Source organism: Anabrus simplex, chromosome 2 (genome assembly GCF_040414725.1).
Source record: "Anabrus simplex isolate iqAnaSimp1 chromosome 2, ASM4041472v1, whole genome shotgun sequence".
NCBI lineage: Eukaryota > Metazoa > Arthropoda > Insecta > Orthoptera > Tettigoniidae > Anabrus > Anabrus simplex.
In genome coordinates this window covers 43234547-43258357 of record NC_090266.1, presented here as the reverse complement: position 1 = coordinate 43258357, position 23811 = coordinate 43234547, and the positions used below count along the sequence as shown (strand labels likewise).

Here is a 23811-nt window from a genome sequence, read left to right as displayed (position 1 = left end):
GCGTTAAGGTGTTCCTGATACCTGACATTAAAGCTACGCCCAGTTTGCCCTATGTATCTACTTCCACAGTCCCTACATTCGAATCTATATACCCCTGATTTAGAATATGGATTGACTTTGTTGACAACTGAAACATTATGTAAAGCTGTTGTACTTCTATTATCTGTTTTGAATGCGATCCTAATGTTACGTTTCTTGAAAATATTTGTAATTCTGTATACATCTTTATTACATCTTTATTAAACGTGAAGGTTGCGATTTCCTTTGCTTCTGTTTTATTTTTCATCAGAGTCGTGTGAGGGCGATATTTGAATTTGCTTATTATTCGTTCTATAAAATTCTAAAATTCTAAAGTAAATTTTATAACCGTATCTATTGAGTTAAGATTATTAAGAGGAAAGACTTATCTTTGAGAAAGGTCCTAAACATAATTGGCCGACCTTCAATCAAGCTAAAGTAACTAAAAATCTGATTATAGAAACAGAAATCGCACTCGGAAAATTGCCTTTACTTTAGAATCCGAAATAGAAAAATCCATTAATTATCTGGACCTAAAGATCAATAGGCACGCTTCTTCATTTTCTTTTAGTATTTACAGAAAACCCACACAAACTGCAGTTACAATACGTAATGATTCGATACACCCCTTAGCTCACAAATGCGCGACCTATAACAGCTAGGTGAATCGCGCTGTTGGCATACCAATGTCCAAACGAAACTTGGACAAGAAACTGAACATCATTCAAGATATGGCTAAAGCTAACGGTTTTAAAGAGAATTTTATAGAACGAATAATAAGCAAATTCAAATATCGCACTCACACGAGTCTGATGAAAAATAAAACAGAAGCAAAGGAAATCGCAACCTTCACGTTTAATAAAGATGTATACAGAATTACAAATATTTTCAAGAAACGTAACATTAGGATCGCATTCAAAACAGATAATAGAAGTACAACAGCTTTACATAATGTTTCGGTTGTCAACAAAGTCAATCCATATTCTAAATCAGGGGTATATAGATTCGAATGTAGGGACTGTGGAAGTAGATACATAGGGCAAACTGGGCGTAGCTTTTAATGTCAGGTATCAGGAACACCTTAACGCTGTAAAATATCACAGATTCCCAGCGGTAGGCCAGCATATCCATGAGTATAAACATAAATTCACAGACATAGATAAAGATCTCGAGATCATGGAAACACTATCTAAGGGACAGAAGCTTGACATTACGGAGGCATGTCTAATACATCTAGACCAATACTATAACGCTAACCTTAATCTGAATGAAATCTTGGAAAAACCCAAAGTATTATTTGATTGTTTGATTCTATTACTTAACAAGTTAACAATTCCAGAAAATTCAAACGTATTCCGAACTCTACGTAACAACTTTGCTTACTACTGTCTTCGTCCACAACGCCCCCCCGGACTCTCTCTCCCAAAAAGTACGATGTTCTAGAAACATCCCCTTTGCTGCCCCTACTTCTCCTTCCCTGGCGCTTCATCACACAGCACAAGATACTAGCAGACACACTCGTCGCGCTGCAGCCGTCAAGTGAAGTACACAGCTTTAGAGGCGAGTCAGCCGTATCAACAGTTAGATTAAATTAGTTTTCTTTATCAATATTCTCGCTTTTCTCTTAACATTGGGTTTCATTATTGTAGGGTTCCACTGAACTGAGAAGGTATGTCTGCCTAACAAATGTAGGACAAATTCAATTACAGTTCCAACCACGCATACAGCATTAAAAATACAAAGTTTTTTGTACTTAATAAATTTAAGAAGACAGCTCGGTTTTAATAATCATACTGTATATAACGAACTTTTATCCAACAAAGTGGTTATTATATACATGAAATGAACATTTTAACATCAAATGGACTGCATGCAATTTTAATTCCTCAATCTTAAGTTCGCATTTGAATTCGACAGTACGAGAGTATAGAATCACAGACATTAAGGAATGTGAAGACAACTCATCAAACAGACGAGAAATTTTATATTTATGACTTACAAGAATTCTCTTGTTACATATTAGAGTTTTAATACAGCATAATATAGATGTTTAGGATTTAACCAGTGCAATGTTCTATTGCCTGTATATATGTATATTAAGGAGTTAAGTATGACAATATGTTGTTTAAAGTTTAGATCGCCAAGTTTTTTCGCACTTTCTGAGCAGCTGATGATGGTGTCAAAAATTGAACACTGAAACATTTTCTGTAATAAATAATGTTATAAATACCATGCAACAACATTGTATTTTGTATTGAAAAGGTGGAACCCGCTAGATTCTAATTTAATTGTGATCTCAGTTCAATACGGACAAAAAGATGAAGTTCCTTACGTTTAATGCAAATCCTGAACATAAACCCCAAGGGCCCCCTGCTCAACATAACAGAAGAATTTTACATCACTCTGGATCAGTATACCAATCCAAATTACAACATAAATGAAATTACAGAAAAAACTAATATCATCTTCAATACAGTTATCCCCGCCCTAAAAAACTGTTACCTTAAGATAATCAATAAACAGAACACGACACGCGACAGAGAAACATCAAACAACACACCCAGCTCCACCCCTACCCCCACAACAGCAACATTCCCTACCGCTCCTTCCCTTCCCCAAACAGCAGCTAATATGAGCCCAAGAAGAACATGAAGTGGTACACAACAAGCTTGCATATCAAACACAACTCAGCCATACCAATAACAGTAAGTACTTATTCAAATTAGCACACACAACCCTTAGACATTACTCCAACATAAAATATAACTTACAGCTCAGTCTTATCTTCCACAGATGATAGAACATCACTGCACAGCGACAAATGGGAAAGGAGCCACTACTTTGAACCCAATGCCACTCAAGTTTTACAGACCTCACAGGACAACATGATTCGATTTTAACAAAGCAACAAGATTCAACACACAGCAGAGCTGAATATACATATTTTAACCTAATTCTATCCATACGTCTGGCACCCGTTTTTAAAATTGGAAAGTGTTTTATTCTATGTATATACATGAAGACTAAATCTTTTATACATACAATGTGACAATTTTACAAACAAATCATATCATTCAAACTTCATAAACAGCAACCAAGTGTACAACTATATAAATAAGACTTGAATACAGAAGTCAACAGATGAACTGAACAAGACGCAAGACACAAACGTTCATGTGCATGAAGTGTTCCTACATATATTGTATTTATCTTATAAGTTAGTTTTAAGTAGAGATGTGTTTTATAAACTAATTTTAAGACCTAAGGCATATCATTATAAACATACAGTTGCATTGTCGCACATAGTGACATACACGCCAGTTCCCGTTTCGACGTGCCCCATTTGGATGTGACCAAATGTTTATTATCATATGGCATTCCGTAGACAACGTAATCTTAATCATAGCTTCATGATATAGATGTTAATGTATTGTTCAGCTGAAGATGACCCTATGGAGGTGGAAATCCTTTCCTATTTCTAATTGTGTAGTTCGTCAATACGGAGATGGAGGTTATAGATTGCGATCTTTCCAACATAGTCCCCATAATAGTCCTTGCACCCAGTTACCAGCTATGTTATATTGTTTCTCCTACAATTTTATATATAGATTTCCACTTCTTTTTTTTCTGTACTTGTCTTGACTATATTGCTTCCTTCACTTTGCCCACTTCATTGCTGTATATTATACTTTGTTTCAGGGTGGTAATAGCTCATGCCGAAAGTATTTCAGTAAATTCATGGCTGCATTGGATTTTTACTACTACCCTACCAACTTCGGAATCTACTCACTGAAGATGGCTGATTTCCTTCAAGATGTCTCACTTTATTTTGTTCAACGATTAAATCTGTAAGTTAATTTTGTATGTTCTTATATTTGTTGACTGAGGCTGAAATCACACTTGTGACAGTTTCATATTTATTAACTACTTGAGTGGCAATGTTTGATTACATCATTGCTCGGAAACATTGTGAGAGGTGCCAGTGTTGATGTAATCAATTACAGTCGAACCTCAATATCTCGAACCTCCATTACTAGAATTTTCAGTATCTCGAAGTAACTTAAATTTCCCAGTCGTTTGTCCTATTCTTCACATGTATTTATTTCTCTATTACTCGAAATTTGGTTACACAAATTTCTCGATTTCTCAGACCAAACATTTCCTCCCTTGAAGCAAAAAATACTCTGTAACTCGAATTTTGTACAACATGAACTCTGCAAAGGAGAGGGCATATAAGTCTGTGGTAAGACCCTAACTAGAGTATGGTTCCAGTGTATGGGACCCTCGCCAGGATTATTTGTTTCGAGAACTGGAAAAAATCCAAATGAAAGCAGCTTGATTTGTTCTGGGTGATTTCCGACAAAAGAGTAGTGTTACGAAAATCCTGCAAAATTTGGGCTGGGAAGATTTGGGAGAAAGAATACAAGCTGCTCAACTAAGTGGTTTGTCTTCAGTGGAGAGAAAGAATTCTTAGATAGGGCCACCTTATCAATACAACTTACATTTACATGAGTTATATATGTACATAATAAAGTTATTAAAAAAGCAGGACATGTTTTGCCCCTTTTGGGCATCTTGAGCTACTTAGAAAAGATTAAACCACTAAAATTTACTTCTTAGGTCATGTTCATAAAAGTTCTTGAAAAACAGTTTTTTCTTCAAAACGTCTAGAAAACACTATAAAAAGGAACGAAGACATCACCAGAAAGGTTTCGTAGATAAGCTTGACAATATTAAACGAGAATGAATAATAAATAATGATTAAAACAAAACGGCAGCCTTCATATCTCAGGATGAGGTTTGCTGTCTCCACACCCCGGTGAACTCCGTTGATAGCCCCATGCCGACGTTACAGTGTTTTCTTCCACACCTTTGCAGAACATTTGGATGTTCTCTTCCAACAGCTGGTCCTAGAGACACACATAAACACGGCGACAGGCATATAGTGCGAGTCCTCAGTTTGACAAACGAACACTCCACAGTCTGCTCCTCTCAACTCCGGCAGTCTCTTGGTGGCAGCTCCACTCAAACTGAGTCGTCTCACACACTGAACAGCCCCAACTCCAACACAAAAAGCTGCGCTGGCTATTCCCTCCGGATTTATATACCTGCGGCCTGTAACTTCTTGGTGAAAATGAAACACGAAATGGATATTTTGTAACTTGCATAAAATATAAATAACGAAACTGGGCACCACCTGCACAAGATTTACGGGAGTAATTGACTCTGTGGAGCACTAATGAATTCCTTCTCCAAAGCTGAATGTCATCAGGCTGACGAGACTCCAGACTTGCTTCATTACCTTACCTGCTACTATTTAACTCTGAAAATAAATTTGGGTAGCATGCCAGGTTTTTCCTTACTCTGTCAATAAAAGATTTAAGGTAAGTTTTTTGTACTTCTGAAACAAAATGAAACCAAACAGAACAAACACCAACACTATTCATCATGTGAAGAGGCCAACTAGTTTAATAAACATCCACAAGCAACATCTACCATCTACAAACATACATAGTTCTTAAGGCCATGCTTCAGGTTGATGATTTCATACGGATAAGACGACTGTCCATTCTTAACCTCATTTACATGAACAAGATAGCATCATCACCGCGGAATCAATTTACTATATGTTATAACTGTACCAAAAAAAAAAAAAAAAACAATCCTATTCATAATTGTAAAATGGGAATAATTGCACTTAATCAATACTGCTTATTAAAATTACTATGTGTTTATGCTTAAAAATACAAAGGGCACTAGGAAAGCTTTGCAATATGCAAAAACGGTTGGCTGGACACCCCTGTTATGGTGAGGGATGAAAAGAGGGGTGAGAACCGGTCTAGGAGACAGCAAGGCGCGGCCTTCACACCAGTTGTTACCAAGCAGTGGGATTGAAAGCAAGTTAAGATGTCAGTGTGGTCTAAAGGTGAATATCGCGCAATTATCCGCTGCAATTTTGCTCGTGGATTAACTGTTGACTAGTGCCTGGAGGAAATGACACCTGTGCTGGAGAAAGACTGTCCACATCGGACAACAGTTTTCCGCAGGTACCAAGAGTTCCAGAGGGGAAATTTTGGGGTTGAAGACGATCCTCGTTCTGGGCGACCGTCTGAATCAGTCACTGAGGAAAACATTGAAGCTGTGAGGAAAATGTTGCAGCAAGAGAGGCGGTTGACATATTGGCTACTAGAAGAGACCCTCCACATCCCTGCACCAGCTATTCATTCAATTCTACACGACCATCTCCATGTTAGAAAGGTTTGTTCCCTTGGGAAGCCCCATTCACTTCCAGAGGAACAAAGGGCACATTGAGTGAAATGGTGCCGAAAAATGCTTAAACAGTTGTCTAACAAAGATGTGTGGAAAATTTATAAAGTTTCGGTTCCCACGGTGCGCCGAGTGCTCACAGGTAATAGCCTGTGCAAGGTGCAGCTCCTTGCTAAGTGCGTGTATGACATAATTGCTTAACAACCCCATGCTCTACCTCTGCTAAGGTGGCTTAAATTTTCTACGTCAGTGGGCTGTGTCAGTTCTGCAGCCCTTGCTAGAATTGTCGAATGCTGCTTTGTTTCTACTCGAAAATTAATGAATTAAGTATTTCACCATATCGCCTATGGCAATTTGGGTGCATTATCCTCCCAGTTGAACTTGGAATCTTTTGAGCAAGGAAGATTCCAATTATGACATTCAAGTAAATATGATATGCGGCCAAATTGCAATCTTTTCTCCAAATTCTACTTTTCCATTTTGCACTGTGTTTTCCATTGCCGCTGCTACCTTATTTCTTCTAGCAGTCTTTGGTTTTCCGCTTGCAGATAATTTGCTATCTATTGTAATGTTTCCCTGAGTTCCTTTGCTTTCTGTTGACATACTGGGCAGTTATTCTTTTCGTCATCTCTCTGCTCTGTCTCCGTTTGTTGGTCTCCCACTTCTTTTCCTTCTGCAGTGGACTGGGTTTCTTCTTTGTATAATTTTCTTTGTGTAATCCAGATGTAACTTTGAATGAAACCACAGAAAAACATTATGTATTGTTCAATTTAAGTAAACCATTTATACTTAGAGTGTACTGGAGTATGGTTGAAAAACACATCAATCAACATATGTGCCTCCTCCTTCCCTTCTCCTCACCCCCATCATCGTATTCTAACATGACTCCGCTACTCCCCTTATGTTAGAATCAAGTCTCACAACAGATGGCAGTCGGACATCTTGTAACATATACAATAATAAAGTTTTATTATGAATCCACCTGTTCAATACATTATAATGTTGTTACATTTAAAATAACTTCATTAGTTAAAAAGTTATATATGGGACATGTTTCGCTCCCCTATAGAGCATCATCAGCCAAATCTCAATCTCAAATAATTGTTATTTACGTAAATAAAGACTTAAGAACTATTAGAACATTTTTGACAAACTTAAAACTTATTCTATTAGAAAATCATAAAATATAAAATCTTTGTATACATGGCTTAATTACATGTGCTTAATAGGAAGATACATTAAAATTATGGAAGAGAGAGTACTAAAATATAAAATAAATAATATATATATCATGTCCAAAATCCTAGAAAGACGTGAAGATCAATCTTAGGAGCTAAATTTGAGGATTTTCTTAGCAATGAGATCTGGTAAAAAAGTTATTTATCCCTTGTGGATAAGAGTCTATAAAGATTCAAATTTATCGTCAATTTGATGATTGAACTTATAACAGGATAAATGTTGGTCTTCAAGAAATTTAAATGCTTGTTGTCATGTGACCTCGGCGAATGCTGTTGAAAAGATATGTTCTTAGAGATGTCAATGACCGTTCGTTGAACTAATGGATTTGATAAGGATGATTGAAAGGGACGTAAATCAATGTTCTAATAGTTCTTAAGTCTTTATTTACGTAAATAACAATTATTTGAGATTCAGATTTGGCTGATGATGCTCTAGAGGGGAGCGAAACATGTCCCATATATAACTTTTTAACTAATGAAGTTATTTTAAATGTAACAACATTATAATGTATTCAACAGGTGGATTCATAATAAAACTTTATTATTGTATATCAACAGATTTCAATACGGATTAAAACATGAGATTAGTCACTTGCAATCTTGTAACATACCGGCAAGATGGTCAACACAAGAAAGTAAAAGTAAGTATAAAATTGAGTATGGGTATCGTGATTCGGATGCGTAGATTTCTTTACACAACATACAATAGTTCAGTGTTTATTTCATTGCAGGTTCCTTTCACAAAATTCATTTTTGGGAAACCCAATGATAAAACGTGCTCTCTTATCCCATTTTCATACTGATACATTTGACTCATGAAACAACAAGAAATTTCTCAAGGGCTTCTACCTTGGACAACACTCAACTGTTACAATTTAAAACGATTGCATCCAAATCAAAACAAGGATATGGGGGAGATTGTTGCCTGTTGCCTCTTAAGTATTTTATATTTTAGATAATTGTTTTTACTCATTCACACTTACCCATCGGCAACTTTATGGTGTAAACAAGAGGCTACTTTCATTTGAGGATACAATTGAGTAGTGCAAAACAATAGTCATTACTAAAATTGGTGTAAAACTTTGCGTGAAGATTAAGGTTTAAAATTGTATTTTAATGTGTTTTGACAACAGAGATTTGATGTTACAAAATGGACATCTAAATTGTGTTTTTTAATTCCTAAAGAATGTAAACTTTATGATATAGAATTTTTGTCATTGTTTATAGTTTGCAATGTATGTTTTTTAAATTTATCATTGTAGCTGAAGGTGGTCTAAACAATAGACTGAAACTAGTTCTGCTGTAAATGAGATAGAATGAAGTTGTATAACACAATTTTTAAGTGTTGATTAGGTATAAGTGTCCCAAACAAACTTAAAGCTACTGAAATTGGGAAGTCTACAAGGAAACCATGAAAATCATAATTTATGATTGATAATGCAGTCATTAGCTACAGTAATGGCTCCCTAAATAATAGTCTCCTCGTCGCATGCCCGTGCGCGTATATGTATATATAGGCATGCACCTTGTGGCGTAGCGTCTGCCAAAGTCCGCCGGTAGCAATGCTACCACTGAAATATCTTCAAGCATTACGCGGTCAATGCAAGCTCGTTCAAACTCAGAGCTTCTGTATTTGTTACCGAGCGGCTGGTATGCAAATAAGCAAATACTCGCGTTCATCCACATTGATGAATAACAATCCTCAGCCTATACTGCCTGCTGTACCCCGGGTTGCCAAGCCACTTGTGCTACACTTTCAACTAACTTTAACTGTATTTCCTGATATAGTCACTCTATATTTCACTGCTAGGCCATGTGTACAGACTCTTACCCAAATTAAATATTATACAAATGTAAGGATGTACATGTTCAGTACTCCCTAAGTCCGTATAATACTATGTTCTTACATCTTAATTTAAAAAATTCACATGATATTTGCTACTTACATACATACATACATGCATACATACATACATACGTACATACATTATCATTAAAGACTGTTATGCCTATCAGCATTCAGTTTGCAAGCCTCTGTGAATTTACTAAACGTCACCACAATCCTCTATTTGCAACTAGTGCTGTGGCCTCATTTAGTTCTATACCTCTTATCTATAAATGGTTAGAAATTGAGTCTAACCATCATCTTGGTCTCCCTCTACTTCTCTTACCCTGCATAACAGAGTCCATTATTCTCGTAGGTAACCTATCCTCCTCCATTCACTGTGACCCGACCACCGAAGCCGATTTATGCGTACAGCTTCATCCAGCGAGTTCATTCCTACATTAGCCTTTATCTCCTCATTCCAAGTACCCTCCTGCCATCATTACCACCTGTTTGTACCAGCAATCATTCTCGCTACTCTCATGTCTGTTACTTCTAACTTATGAATAAGATATCCTGAGTCCACCCAGCTTTCGCTCCCATACAGCAAAGTTGCTCTGAAAACAGACTGATGTAAAGATTGTTTCGTCTGGGAGCTGACTACCTTCTTACAGAATACTGTTGATCGCAACTGCGAGTTCACTGCATTAGCTTTACTGCACCTTGACTCAATCTCACTATATTACCATCCTGGGAGAACACACAACCTAGATACTTGAAATTACCGACCTGTTCTAGCTTTGTATTACCAGTCTGACATTCAATTCTGTTGGATTTGTTACCTACTGTGAGCACGTTATACTACTGACATCAATTTAGTCTTCGAAAAGCTAATTTTCATACCATACTCATTGCACCTATTTTCTAGTTCCAAGATATTAGACTGCAGGCTTTCAGCACAATCTGCCATTAAGACCAAGTCATCAGCATAGGCCAAACTGCTTACTACATTTCCACCTGAACTCATTGTACCATCAATTCTCACTGAAGCCCAATTGTCAACATAAGTACCTTTAATTGATTTTAATAATCTACCTTTAATTCCATAGTCCCTCAGTATGGCGAACATCTTTTCCCTCGGTACCCTGTCATATGCTTTCTCTGGATCTACGAAACACAAATGCCTATTCCTCTCATAGCTTTTTCAATTCCCTGGCACATACTGAAAATCTGATCCTGACACCCCCTCTATGGTCTGAAACCACACTGGTTTTCATCCAACTTCCTCTCAACAACTGATCCCACCCTCCCTTCCAAGATGCCAGTGAATACTTTGCTTGGTATACTAATCAATGAGATACCTCGATAGTTCTTGCAATCCTTCCTGTTCCCTTGCTTATAGATAGGTGCAATTACTGCTTTTGTCCAATCTGAAGGTCCCTTACCAACACTGCATGTTATCTTACTACTCTATGAAGCCATTTCATCCCTGCCTTTCCACTATACTTCACCATTTCAGGTCTAATTTCATCTATTCCTGCTGCTTTATAACAATGGAGTTTATTTACTATCCCTTCCACTTGCTCAAGCATAATTTCACCAACATCACTTTCCTCCTCCCCATGAGATTGGCTGTTCGCAACACCACCAGGAAGATTTCCTTTTATGTCGAGAAGATGTTCAAAATATTCCCTCCACCTCTCCAGTGATTCCCTGGGATCTATTATGAGTTCACCTGGATTACTCAAAACACTGTTCATGACCTTTTTTCCTTCCCGTCCTAAGATTCTTTATTACTGTCCAGAATGGTTTCCCTGCTGTTTGACCTAGCCTTTCCAGGTTATTACCAAAATCTTCCCACGACTTCTTTTTGGATTCAACAACTATTTGTTTTGCTCTGTTTCTTTCATCTGCGTACAAATATCTGTCTGTCTCGGCCCTTGTTTGGAGCCATTTTTGATAAGCCTTCTTTTTACGTTTACAAGCTGCTCTCACTTCATCATTCCACCAAGATGTTCGCCTTTTCCCATCTTTACACACAGTTGTTCCTAGGCATTCCCTTGCTGTTTCTACTACAGCATCCCTGTATTCCACCCATTCTCTTTCTATATCCTCAACCTGCTTATTGTCTACTGTTCAGAACTTGTCACTGATCATATCCATATACTTCTAATTTCCTTGTCCTGGAGATTTTCTACCCTCATTCGTTTGCAGACAGATTTTACTTTCTCTACCTTAGGCCTAGAGGTACTTGGTTCACTACAGGTCAGATAGTGGTCTGTATCATCGAAAAATCCCCGGAAAACTCGTGCATTCCTAACAGACTTCCTGAATTCAAAGTCAGTTAAGATATAGTCTATTATGGATCTGGTACCCGTAGCCTCCCAGGTGTTCCGGTGAATAGCCTAAAGCTTGAAGAATGTATTCGTAACTGCTAAACCCATACTAGCACAGACGTCCAGCAAACGCTTCCCATTTCCGTTAGCTTCCATGTCTTCCCCACATTTACCAATCACCCTTTCCTATCCTTCAGTTCTATTTCCAACTCTTGCATTGAAATCACCCATTAGCACTATTCTATCCTTGCTGTTGACCCTGACCACGATGTCACTGAATGCTCCATAAAACTTGTCAATTTCATCCTCATCTGCAACCTCACATGGTGGATACATGGAGACAATTCTAGTTCTAATTCCTCCAACTGACAGATGTACCCACATTATTCGCTCATTTACCTGCCTAACAGAAACTATGTTGCCTGCTATGGTATTCCCGATAAACAGCCCTACCCCATACTCTGCCCTTCCCGGGCAAGTACACTGTATAGTCTCCTGTCTCTTCCACGTTATCTCCCCTTACCCAAATATCATTTACTCCTAGCACATCCAGATGCATCCACTTTGCTCACTCCGCCAGTTCTACTTTCTTTTTTCCATAAGCCCCTGTATTATTGATAGCTCCCCATCGAATTCCATTTCGTTCGCCAAGGTGTTTCCAAGGAGTCCCATCGCCTGACACATGGGAATGGGACTCAGTTACTTCCCTAGGTCCGAGGCTTGCTTAAAATGTTCTGAGCTCGGTAAATTCATGAAGCAGGATGCTACCCTACTTACAGATAGTCCAAGGGAGGTTCTCTCCTCTAACGGGTTATGGACCACCGGTGGATTGTATAGTCCTAGCCGCCTGAGCACACGTAGGGCCACAACTCAGAATATGTCCGAGATGCCCACTCCCATTCCATAGCAACTGGTATCCCGACTCTCAGGACCACTTACTAGGCCACTCAGCCGTTTCCCATGGTTCACGAACTAGGAAGTGACTACAGTAACACATACCATGAACCATTTCACTACTTTATATTACAATTTGTTTTGCGGAATTTTTGTAACCTAAAATCGGGAGATCATGATTAACAAATATTTTGTTAATTTAAAAAATCGAGGATCGTACCTTTGTATGGTTACAGGCCGGCCCTTTGAGATATGTCGGTTTCGCGAAGCTTGTGGAAGCCTCCGGACATGGAAATCTCTCGGCCTGCTGTACTCCTAATTTGTTCCCCACAATGCTATTAGCGGTGTAATGGCCAATGACTGCTACTGTAGCAGAGCCTGGCCGTAGACACCGGCCTACTCTCCCCATCAGGTTGGCCGAGCAGCGGGAGAAGCGCGGACCTGGCACGTCGATGTCACACACAGGTTGGGGCCACAACTGATCGGCCCCCCTCCCCCTTTCAGCCCAGTTTCACAAAACTGGGAACATACCACACTATGATTACAACACCACGTAAACACTGTGAGAACTTATCCTCTTGTTTCCGTTATTATAGGGCTACACTTGTCAATAAAATGTTATGTCATTTCTTGTACCTAAATTCTTATAATAAATTCTTCTTCTTTAGCCTTTGTCCCGCCTTGTGGCAGGGTCCGCTGTGTGGATTCGTTGTCTCCACTTATTTCGGTCACGGGCCTTTTCGTTATGTAGTCATACAGTTTTCAGGTCTTTGTGTACTGTATCTATCCATTGCTGTCTTGGTCGTCCCTTGGGCCTCTTTCCAGCGACTTCCAATGTATACGCTGACGTTGCCAGTGTATTGTCTTCTGCACGCAACACGTCCCAACCAGCGCAGACGGTTTTCCTGCATTTTCTTCTGGATCGCTGCAACGCCAAAGCGTTTCCTAATATTGTCGTTTGAAATATGATCCAGTCTAGTGATGCCAGCTGTCGACCTAAGCATCTTTGTCTCCATGACGCTTAGTCGACATTCTACCTCCTTCGTAGCAGGCCAACTCTCAGTGCTGTAGAGAGCGACGGGACGGATAACAGTCCAGTAGATCTTAGATTTCAGATGGTCCTTCCTCCGACGGTCGCAGGTGACACCCGTTGTCATTCACCACTTCAGCCAGGCTACGTATATTCTTGTGTTGACCTCATCAGTAAGTCTGCCATCGTCAGAGAATGTGGAGCCAAGATATTTAAATTTCTCTACTCGTGGTAGATCTTCACCATCAACGTAGATGGTTCCAACCTCTCGAGGATCTAATGTCGTACTCTTGTCTTCTTTTTGTTGAGGCGCAGGCCGTATTGCGCTAGTCGGTTGTTTGGCGCTGGAGATCAGACTTATTCTCAGTAGCCAACATGATATCAGCATAGAGAAGTGTCCATGGTATAGGCTTGTGCAGGTTTGATATAACAGTGTCCATCACAAGAATGAACAGCAGTGGTGATCAGGAAGAGCCTTGATGTACTGCTGCAGTGATGCGGAAATCATCGGACGCTCCTGCGGCAGCTTGAACATAACTCCTTGGTTCTACGTAGAGCATCTGTACCCACATAACAAGGTGCTCTGGAATGCTATGTTCTCGTAGCGCTAGCTAGATTAGGTCATGTGGCACCCGGTCAAAGGCCTTCTCGAGATTCAGAAAAGCGAGATGATGAGGCTTATGTTTTTTATGGTGTTTCTCAACTAACAGCCGTGCAGCGTGGATTGCATCCGTTGTGCAACAATTTTTCACGATCCAGCTTGGTTCGTTGTATGTTTGGCTATCTGGTGAATCCTTTTGTCAAGAATACGTTCGAAGACCTTCATCGTGTGGCTCGAAGTCTGATCGGGCGAAAATTAGAACAATTGGTACGGTAATGCTCCGTCGCCAATCTGATGGTATTTGTCCTTCTTTGATGATCTGATTGAAAAGCTATGTTAGCCATATTGCCGCACCCCACCATTCAGAGCACCAGAACTCTGCCGGAAGATCATCGGGGCCGGTGGCTTTCTCTGGTTTCATCTCCTTCAGAACAGCCTGAACTTCCACTACATCAATTTCCTTCACTGGGCCTTCAAAAGCGCAGGTGGTTGGGATTGGTGGGTGGGGAAATTCTTCGGTTGAAAGTTTCTCAAAATAGCTCCGCCAGCGTTCTCGCGCTTTCTTCCAGTCGACCAGCAGGTCACCTTTTTTCGTCATTGATGCCACAAAAACTTTGGATGTCTTCCGTTTTGCGGTGCCTCGATTTGAGTAGCCGGTAAATGTGCCGCTTGCCTTCGCGGGTGTCAAGTTTTGCATGTAGGTCTGCATATCGGTTTGCTTTTGTTGCAGCAATGACCTTCTTCGCCTCACTACGGGCTGTTTTGTAGGCGTTCCGAGATGGTGTTTTATCTGAAAGAAACTCGTGGTACCGCTGTTTCTTCTTCCGCACTACATCTTTAACATCGTCATTCCAAAGCCACGTGTCTTTGTCAATCCTACATCATCGTGGTTTAGTTGTTCCAAGAATAGAGCATGCGGCTTCATGAACGGCGTCTTTCAGTTTAGTCCAGCTCTCTTCAACCGTGGTGATTGGTGGCACTAATTTTTGTAACAATGTTGGCCTCCTTCTCCTTGTAGCTTCACTATTTGATTCTTTTAGGCCCATTTCTGGGTAAGTATTCGGCTCTTGGCGACTTCTTCCGTAGCTTACAGATGACAGGTCAGTGTTGCATCGCGACGGTTTCGTAAGGAACAACTTTTGTATCTAGAACATATTTGAAATTCCGTCGTCTCACAAGGATGTAGTCAATCTGAGTTGCGTTGGAGCCACTGTAGTACGTGATTAGATGAGTATCACGCTTTTTGAACCAGGTGTTCGTGATGATCACATCATGAGTTTCTGCATAATCAAGAATTCGTTGGCCGTTGCCGTTCTTCTCTCCATATCCGTGTCCACCATCGGAAGTGTGGTCTTCTTTCCTCTGTCCAACGTGTCCATTCAGATCACCGGCAACGATAAGGTAGTCTTCTGGTGGCACTTCAGCAGTCTTCTCATCAAGCAGTTCCCAAAAGGCATCTTTTGTTTCCGTGTCTAGGCCGGTTTGTGGAGCCTAGGCACTGAAAAAATGGACCTTCCTTCTAACCGTGACATATACGTGTAACCGTACGTATGTACGATCCCCGAATTTTCAGGTTAGGAAATTTTCGTATATAGTTTGTAATGTTAAAATCATGTAATTTTCTTGAGAATGTAAAAACGTAATATTATAAGAAGAATGTGTAGTTAGGGAATATTGCATGTGTGCATCATATTTTGTATAAATTTCCATTTGGGTAAGAGTCTGTAAATATGGCCTAGCCGCAAGGATTGTGCAACCGGGAAAACTGCTACAATATCGGGAAGGACGGTTGAAGTCAGTTGGATGTATTGCAACAAAGTGGCTTTTTAAACACGGGGTACGGCAGGTTGTATAGGCTGAAGAATTGGAGTGGATCAATGTGGATGTACGTGAGTGGACGTTCGATGTCACATCAGACGCACGATAGCAAATACGAGGGCTTTGTTTTAAGCGAGATTGGGTTGACTGAGTGACGCGTGAAGATGTGCCTGTGAGAGTGTTGCTACCAGTAAACTTTCCACGTGCAGCAAGCCTATATAAGCAGGTACGCGTGTGCGGCAAGTCATTCTAATGCTGTTTCTGACTCTGATACTGATTGTGTTTGTGTTTTTGATTCTGTGTTTCTCACTCGGACCGGCGCGCGGGAGCTACTTAGCGCAGATTCCTAGGCGATGCTGTATTGGTCTTAAGTATATTTTATCTACAGAGTGAGCAGGCTAAATATCGCTGATGCTGCAAGTTTCTGGTGGCACCAAAGCGTACCGAATCTACATTCGGTAGTGGATGTGTGGTTGTGCACAGAGCTAATTCTGGATAAAGAAGATCGTCGGCCGAGTATCCAGCTACGGTTGGAGAAACGCGAGGCGCCACACTAACCTGTGCGGCACTCGAGAAGGACTCACGACGTCGATGAAGTGTGTAAATAAGGTTAGGGATGCTCTTTGTAAAGAAGGTTGCAATACCAATATAATGGTCCGTTATTGGACATTCTAAATTTTCCAGCTAACTCATTCTTGGTTGCTTGCGTTTTGCCCTCGTGTGCTAAGTTAGGCTCGTCAGTCTGGACTTAGCACACCACCCAAGACGCAAGGCTAGTGCATACCGTGGAGGCCACTGCATAGGCTATTTGAAGCCACCAGCAGTGCCTATGCCTATGCAGTGGCCTCCACGGTATGCACTAGCCTTGCGTCTTGGGTGGTGTGCTAAGTTCCAACTGACGAGCCTAACTTAGCACACGAGGGCGAAACGCAGGCAACCAAGAATGAGTTAGCTGGAAAATTTATAATGTCCAATAACGGACCATTATATTGGTATTATAAATTTACTCATTCAGGACAAATATTTTAGGATCCCTATGGGAATCAACATCTACATCAAGAAGGTTGCATCCGTACGTAGAGAAAGTCGTCGTACTTTTCTCTACCAGAATACGATTTTTGTTCTGTAACAGTAGAGAGTGTAGTGGGACTCTTACCTGGAGGTATGTTAAAAAATGTATATATAGTATCAATAATTTTATTGATGGTTTGTAGTGTGTATATATGCCTTTGTAAATGACAAATGAGAAGGTCTCGTCAAGATATGATTTTGTTGGTGGTAGTAGTGTGTATATTTGCCTTTGTAAACGACAAACGAGTAGGTCTCGTGAAGTAATGATTAATGTTGGTCGTAGTTGTTTGTACGTTGCCTTTGTGGACGGCAATCAGGAGGGGGTCTCTAAGTGATGATTATTGTGGTATTTATTATATTTTTGTTTATTATTTTGGGAGTAAAGTCCTGGTATCAAACTTGCAGTAAATCTTTTATCAGTGGAATGAGGATGAACCTGGCATGCTACCTACATCTAATTTCAGGGGTAAACAGGTAAGGTTATAAAGTAAGTCTGGAGCTTCGTCAGCCTGATGACCGTCGCCTCGGGAGAGGGAGTTACTCATTGCTCTACATAGTTATATGTTCCTGTAATTGTTTTACAGGTGGCGCCCATTGTCTTGGTATTTATACTTATTTCACTCACCGTTAATTGATATATATATGTGTTTATTATTTATTGGTAGTCGTCAAATTGTTACAATTGGCGCTGCCAACGTGAGGCAGAATGATATCCAGACTTGCTATATGACCTCAATAGGCACATTTGGTCCAGTGTTTTAGTGAGCTTGTGTTAGGAGTTATGTATCGGTGTTGTCATGTATCGAGTTCTGTATTTTATTAGTGGAAGATGAATAATAGTAAGAGTAATAGTAATTTTAATAATTTGAGAAGGAGAAAAGTGCATAAAGTATGTCAGTTAATGATCAGGAGAGCAGCTTTGACACAAGCACACGAAGTTTGATGAAAGTAGTTTTCAGAGTGAAAATATGTCTACGGAAAAAGTGTATGGAATTGTAATGGGGGGTGAAGGGGAAGGTAGTAAGCAAAATCAAAGTAACATGGGGGGTAATAATGAGTTTATGAAGTTAGTATTGGAGCAGTTGGCCAAATTGATTGATCAAGGGAATAATTTAATTAGTCAAATTAGTAATCAAGGGAAGGAATTAAGTGATAAAATTAGTAATGTAGGGGAGGAGGTAAGTAATTCAATTGATAAGCATTGCACGGCAGCTAATGATTGGGGTAGTAGTGTGGAGAAAGCAGTTGATAATGTAGGGAGGGAAGGTGATGATCCGAGAGAGTTTGGTGGCAAGGGGTGTGAAGAAAAGGAGGAGGATTTGTTGGAGGACCTACTATGTGCTAAAATTGATGGTGATAACACTGTGGTAATTGATGCTCTTTGGGAAGTTGTAGAAATTGAAAAGGAAGTTAGTTGTAAAGGTGGTGAAGATTATTTTGTGGAGGAGGAGTCTTTGAGGAAGACATATCATGTTGTAGAGCTTGGTGTAATTGAGGAGATTAATGTTACGTCGATAATGTGTCAGAGTAGTGATGATTTTGAGATTAATGAAACTTCCGTTAAGAGAGTCAAGAGCAACAGTGTTGATGGCATGAATGATGTGCGAGTGGGAACAGCGATAAAAGATATGGAAGGTGTAGGAATTGTGGGAGAATTCAGTAGTAATGGTCGGGATCTCGAGGTCAGTAATAGTAGTGATTTCAGGAAGAGGGAAAGTGTGAGAAGGGTTGTGTGAATGAGATTGAGGTGATTGAAGCTGGTATGTCCGATAAGGATGAGTGGAGGAAAACTGTCGATGCTGTGGGTGAAAGTCTTTGTGATGTGGAGGTTAGGTCACATTTTGTGCATAATGAGAATTATAAGAGTGGTTGTGAATATTATGGGGATTCAGGGTTTGAAGATTTTGTGAGGAGTAATTGTGTTGGAAAGCTTTTTGGTATTTGGAGAAAGTTCAAAGAAAGTGAGAGTGACAATGTGTATGAGAGAACAGGAGGCCGATTCAAACGTATGTTGAGTGGAATATCTGATGCTGAAGATCGTACGAATGATTTCAATGAAGTGTGGAAGAGTATTGATGAAAGATGTGCGATTGTGGTGTGTTTTCAGAACAGGAGGGATGTTTTGATTGTGAAATGTATATGTGTTCCAAATGAAAGTCTGTGTAAGTTGTGTGTGAAAGAATGGGAAGAGAGTTTTTGTGTGAGATTGGCAACCAAGGTAGATCTATCCTCAGCAGAAGTGGTATCTTCAAAGGTGATTGAATTAGCAAGGCAGTATTTAAGGAAGGCAGCTGATAGGAGGATGATGCAGCAGGGGAGGCATTATGGAGATAGTTTTGAAGTAGGGGAGGAGGTGTTACTAAAGGTTCCACACATTTCATCTGCAGACAACAAAGAAATTCATAAGTTTTTAAAATTGTATCAGGGACCTTATACAGTAGGTAAGAAAGTTGGCAAGTGTGCTTATCACCTGTTGAATAACAAAGGTGACATGATTGGTACACACAATATTCACAATCTTGAGAGGTATGTAAGGTGAAGTATTGTAAGTTCAGATGTTCTGTGTGTGTTCAGAAGAATGTGCAAATTTTCTTTAAATCTTGAGTGAATTTGACAGGCTGTGAAGACTTCTGAACTGAAAAGACTGTGATTTGCTCAGAAGTATTTTATATACTTCACAAATCAAGGGGAGGTATTGTAACCGTATGTATGTACGATCCCTGAATTTTTGGTTAGGAAATTTTCGGATATAGTTTGTAATGTTAAAATCATGTAATTTTGTTTATTGAGAATGTAAAAAAGTAATATTATAAGAAGAATGTGTAGTTAGGGAATATTGCATATGTGCATCATTATATTTTGTATAAATTTCCGTTTGGGTAAGAGTCTGTAAATATGGCCTAGCCGTAAGGATTGTGCAACCGGGAAAACTGCTACTATATCGGAAAGGACAGTTGAAGTCAGTTGGATGTGTTGCAAAAAAGTGGCTTAGAAACACGGGGTACGGCAGGTTGTATAGGCTGAAGAATTGGAGTGGATCAATGTGGATGTACGTGAATGGACGTTCGATGTCACATCAGACGCACGATAGCCAATACGAGGGCTTTGTTTTAAGCGAGATTGGGTTGACTGAGTGACGCGTGAAGATGTGCCTGTGAGAGTGTTGCTACCAGTAAACTTTCCAGGACGCTACTATAACCACGCGCAGCAAGCCTATATAAACAGGTACGCGTGTGCGGCAAGTCATTCTAATGCTGTTTCTGACTCTGATACTGATTGTGTTCGTGTTTTTGATTCTGTGTTTCTCACTCGGACCGGCGCGCGGGAGCTACTTAGTGCAGATTCCTAGGCGATGCTCTGTTGGTCTTAAGTATATTTTACCTACGGAGTGAGCACGCTAAATATCGCTGATGCTACAAGTTTCTGGTGGCACCAAAGCATACCGAATCTACATTCGGTAGTGGATGTGTGGTTGTGCACAGAGCTAATTCTGGATAAAGAAGATCGTCGGCCGAGTATCCAGTTACGGTTGGAGAAACGTGAGGCGCCACACTAACCTGTGCGGCACTCGAGAAGGACTCACAACGTCGATGAAGTGTGTAAATTAAGTTAGGGATGCTCTTCGTATAGAAGGTTGCACCCGTACGTAGAGAAAGTCGTCGTACTTTTCTCTACCAGAATACGATTTTTGTTCTGTAACAGTAGAGAGTGTAGTGGGACTCTTACCTGGAGGTATGTTAAAAAATGTATATATAGTATCAATAATTTTATTGATGGTTTGTAGTGTGTATATATGCCTTTGTAAATGACAAATGAGAAGGTCTCGTCAAGATATGATTTTGTTGGTGGTAGTAGTGTGTATATTTGCCTTTGTAAACGACAAACGGGTAGGTATTACAAGTTGTCCATTTCATGACCGTATCGATGTTTAATCAAGAAGTAAGTATAAATAACCACCTAATCGATACTTTATTAATGCCTCAGGCAAAATTGAATAAAATTAAAACTTACAGGACATGTTTCGACCACTTAGTGGTCCTCTTCAGCTGTATAAATAAAGAACTGAAAAGAAAAACATTGACAATAAGAACGTTTATTTGTGCTTATTGTCAATGTTTTTCTTTTCAGTTCTTTATTTATACAGCTGAAGAGGACCACTAAGTGGTTGAAACATGTCCTGTAAGTTTTAATTTTATTCAATTTTGCCTGAGGCATTAATAAAATATCGATTAGGTGGTTATTTATACTCACTTCTTAAACGAGTAGGTCTCGTGAAGTAATGATTAATGTTGGTCGTAGTTGTTTGTACGTTGCCTTTGTGGACGGCAATCAGGAGGGGGTCTCTAAGTGATGATTATTGTGGTATTTATTATACTTTTGTTTATTATTTTGGGAGTAAAGTCCCGGTATCAAACTTGCAGTAAATCTTTTATCAGTGGAATGAGGATGAACCTGGCATGCTACCTACATCCAATTTCAGGGGTAAACAGGTAAGGTTATAAAGTAAATCTAGAGCTTCGTCAGCCTGATGACCGTCGCCTTGGGAGAGGGAGTTACTCATTGCTCTACATAGTTATATGTTCCTGCAATTGTTTTACAGGTGGCGCCCATTGTCTTGGTATTTATACTTATTTCACTCACCGTTAATTGAGATATATATATGTTTATTAATTATTGGTAGTCGTCAAATTGTTACATACGATTTTCATAATCGATCATCGTAGCGTTGCACCTCAGAAACAGAACCATCAAATTTTACTGATATAACAATGCTAACGCCGTTAGTTCTTTGGGTTCCGTTGTATATGAGTTTGTATCCACACCCAATGTCGCATGACTTTTCTCCACTCCATCTTGTCTCCTGCATCGCGCAGATGTCTATAGGCTTTCTTTCAAGTGCTGTGGCCAGTTCACTGCTTCGACCAGACATAGTCCCGACGTTCAGTGATGCTATGCTGAATGTGGGGGCTTGCTTGTTTAGCCATCGCTGCCCGTGCGACGGTAACCCTTGCATATTTTTCGTGCTGGCTAATGCCAACACGCATCGCTCTTAGCGGGGGACGCCCTAGCCGTGGTTCCGATTCCATGAGATAACGTTTCCATAAAGATGTGACTGTATGTTTTTACGGCCAGCTTGTCATGAAGCCTGTCGTCAAGCATTTTAGAGCTGCTGCCAGCAGGTAGTTAGGCCACTCCTGACCTGGAGAACAGACGCCTTTTGTAGCCACTCCCCTGGAGAACAAATGCTACGTTCCTCTCTGCATTAACTCCCAGAGAGATAGAGTGCCTCATCTGCCAACTACACCGTACCAATGGTCTCCATCTCCACCGGAGTTGCCATTAAGGACTTTGACACACTTCCATCACTGATGAAGGTTATTTCTGGTGTGGCCCGAAGACCATGAAAATACAACCAGGATTGTGAGTCCTGGAGGCAGCTCTTCTGCTCTCTCTGCCGTTGGGAATCTGAAACTCCTCTTCCGTCTTTGAGACCGTTGGCCAGGTTTCACCTAGTAACCCTAGGCAGGTTCCCTTACAGGGTACTGCTATCCGGAGCCAGATGGACCCAGGTTTTTTAACGAGGTGTTACTCCTTCCCCTTCACTTGCGAGATGGGGCCCCGGATTTGGGACCGGCAATGGTGGAGTTGAATTCTTACAGTAAATTGATGAATAAATATAAGATATTGAGTTATGGAGAAAGGGACTCCTTAATTGGGATGACGTGGACTTGGTTGCGGAAAACAAACTCGGAAGGCATAATCTGGTGAGAAATCTGAAATAAAACATGGAAGAAGAACGATAATGAAAGAATGAGGCGGGCATTGAAGAAATAGAGACAAGTGGGAAGAAGAAATTTAACCATACTTACCCCCTATGTTTATTTGCTCTGCTGCCAACTCGCCTAGGTAGTGTGCACCCGCTTTGCAAGCAGCTGTTGTTTGATGCGTATTGTATCTGTGTATCGTGTTGTGTGTATATCTATATATCTCTATCGTACTGTCTGGAGACAGACCAACGCTGCTAATACAGTAAGATACATACGGCATATGATATAACCACATTCTATTCATCGATGTTCCACATCTTCTAGAAGGACTACATTTACACATGAAAATCAAACATAACCTGTCAAATACTCGAAATAAACTTGTCTCAAAGCAGCCTCAACCAGCACACTAACGTCTGTTTGCAGTGGTTATATCAGATAATATTTTAGACCAATCAACTTAATGAGAATAACATCATAACATTCGCCTTTTCTCTTAACCAATCTTTTAATGTTGGAACGCAAAATATAAACAAAATTCACCCTCAAGTTTAGGTTGGCAACTGCCGCAGCAAATATATGCTGACTTTTATAACGAATAGGATCCACTTCAGTACCAGACATGTGCCGTTTTTAGAACTTTATATTGACACAAATTTTCTTTTAGAAAAGATTTTAAATTAGTTTACAATAATTTTAGCATGTGTTGTTTGTCCCAACATCATATTTTATAACCACTATTCTGTAAAGTTAATATCATAAGCAATCACAGTTCAATTTTTACAAATTATAAATGTAATTGTCCTTTAAACAATGTTTGTTTTAAGATTATATTAATATGGCTGATGATGCCCAATAAGAAGGGCAAAACATGTCCCCCATAATATTCAGATTTTCTATGTCTAATTAACCACATAACGTGGTACTGATTGTATTGAATAGGTG

At 39.8% G+C, this 23811-nt stretch overlaps 1 protein-coding gene across 1 annotated transcript in view; it reads left to right on the top strand.

Moving 5' to 3' along the window:
• Nucleotides 1-23811, top strand: part of LOC136863441 (proteasome activator complex subunit 4A) — a 1047550-nt gene that overhangs the window by 202238 nt on the left and 821501 nt on the right. Inside the window, exon 8 of the mRNA XM_068225934.1 lies at nt 3718-3866. Within this exon, the coding sequence (XP_068082035.1) occupies nt 3718-3866 (149 nt within the window). The remainder of the gene's footprint in view (nt 1-3717; nt 3867-23811) is intronic.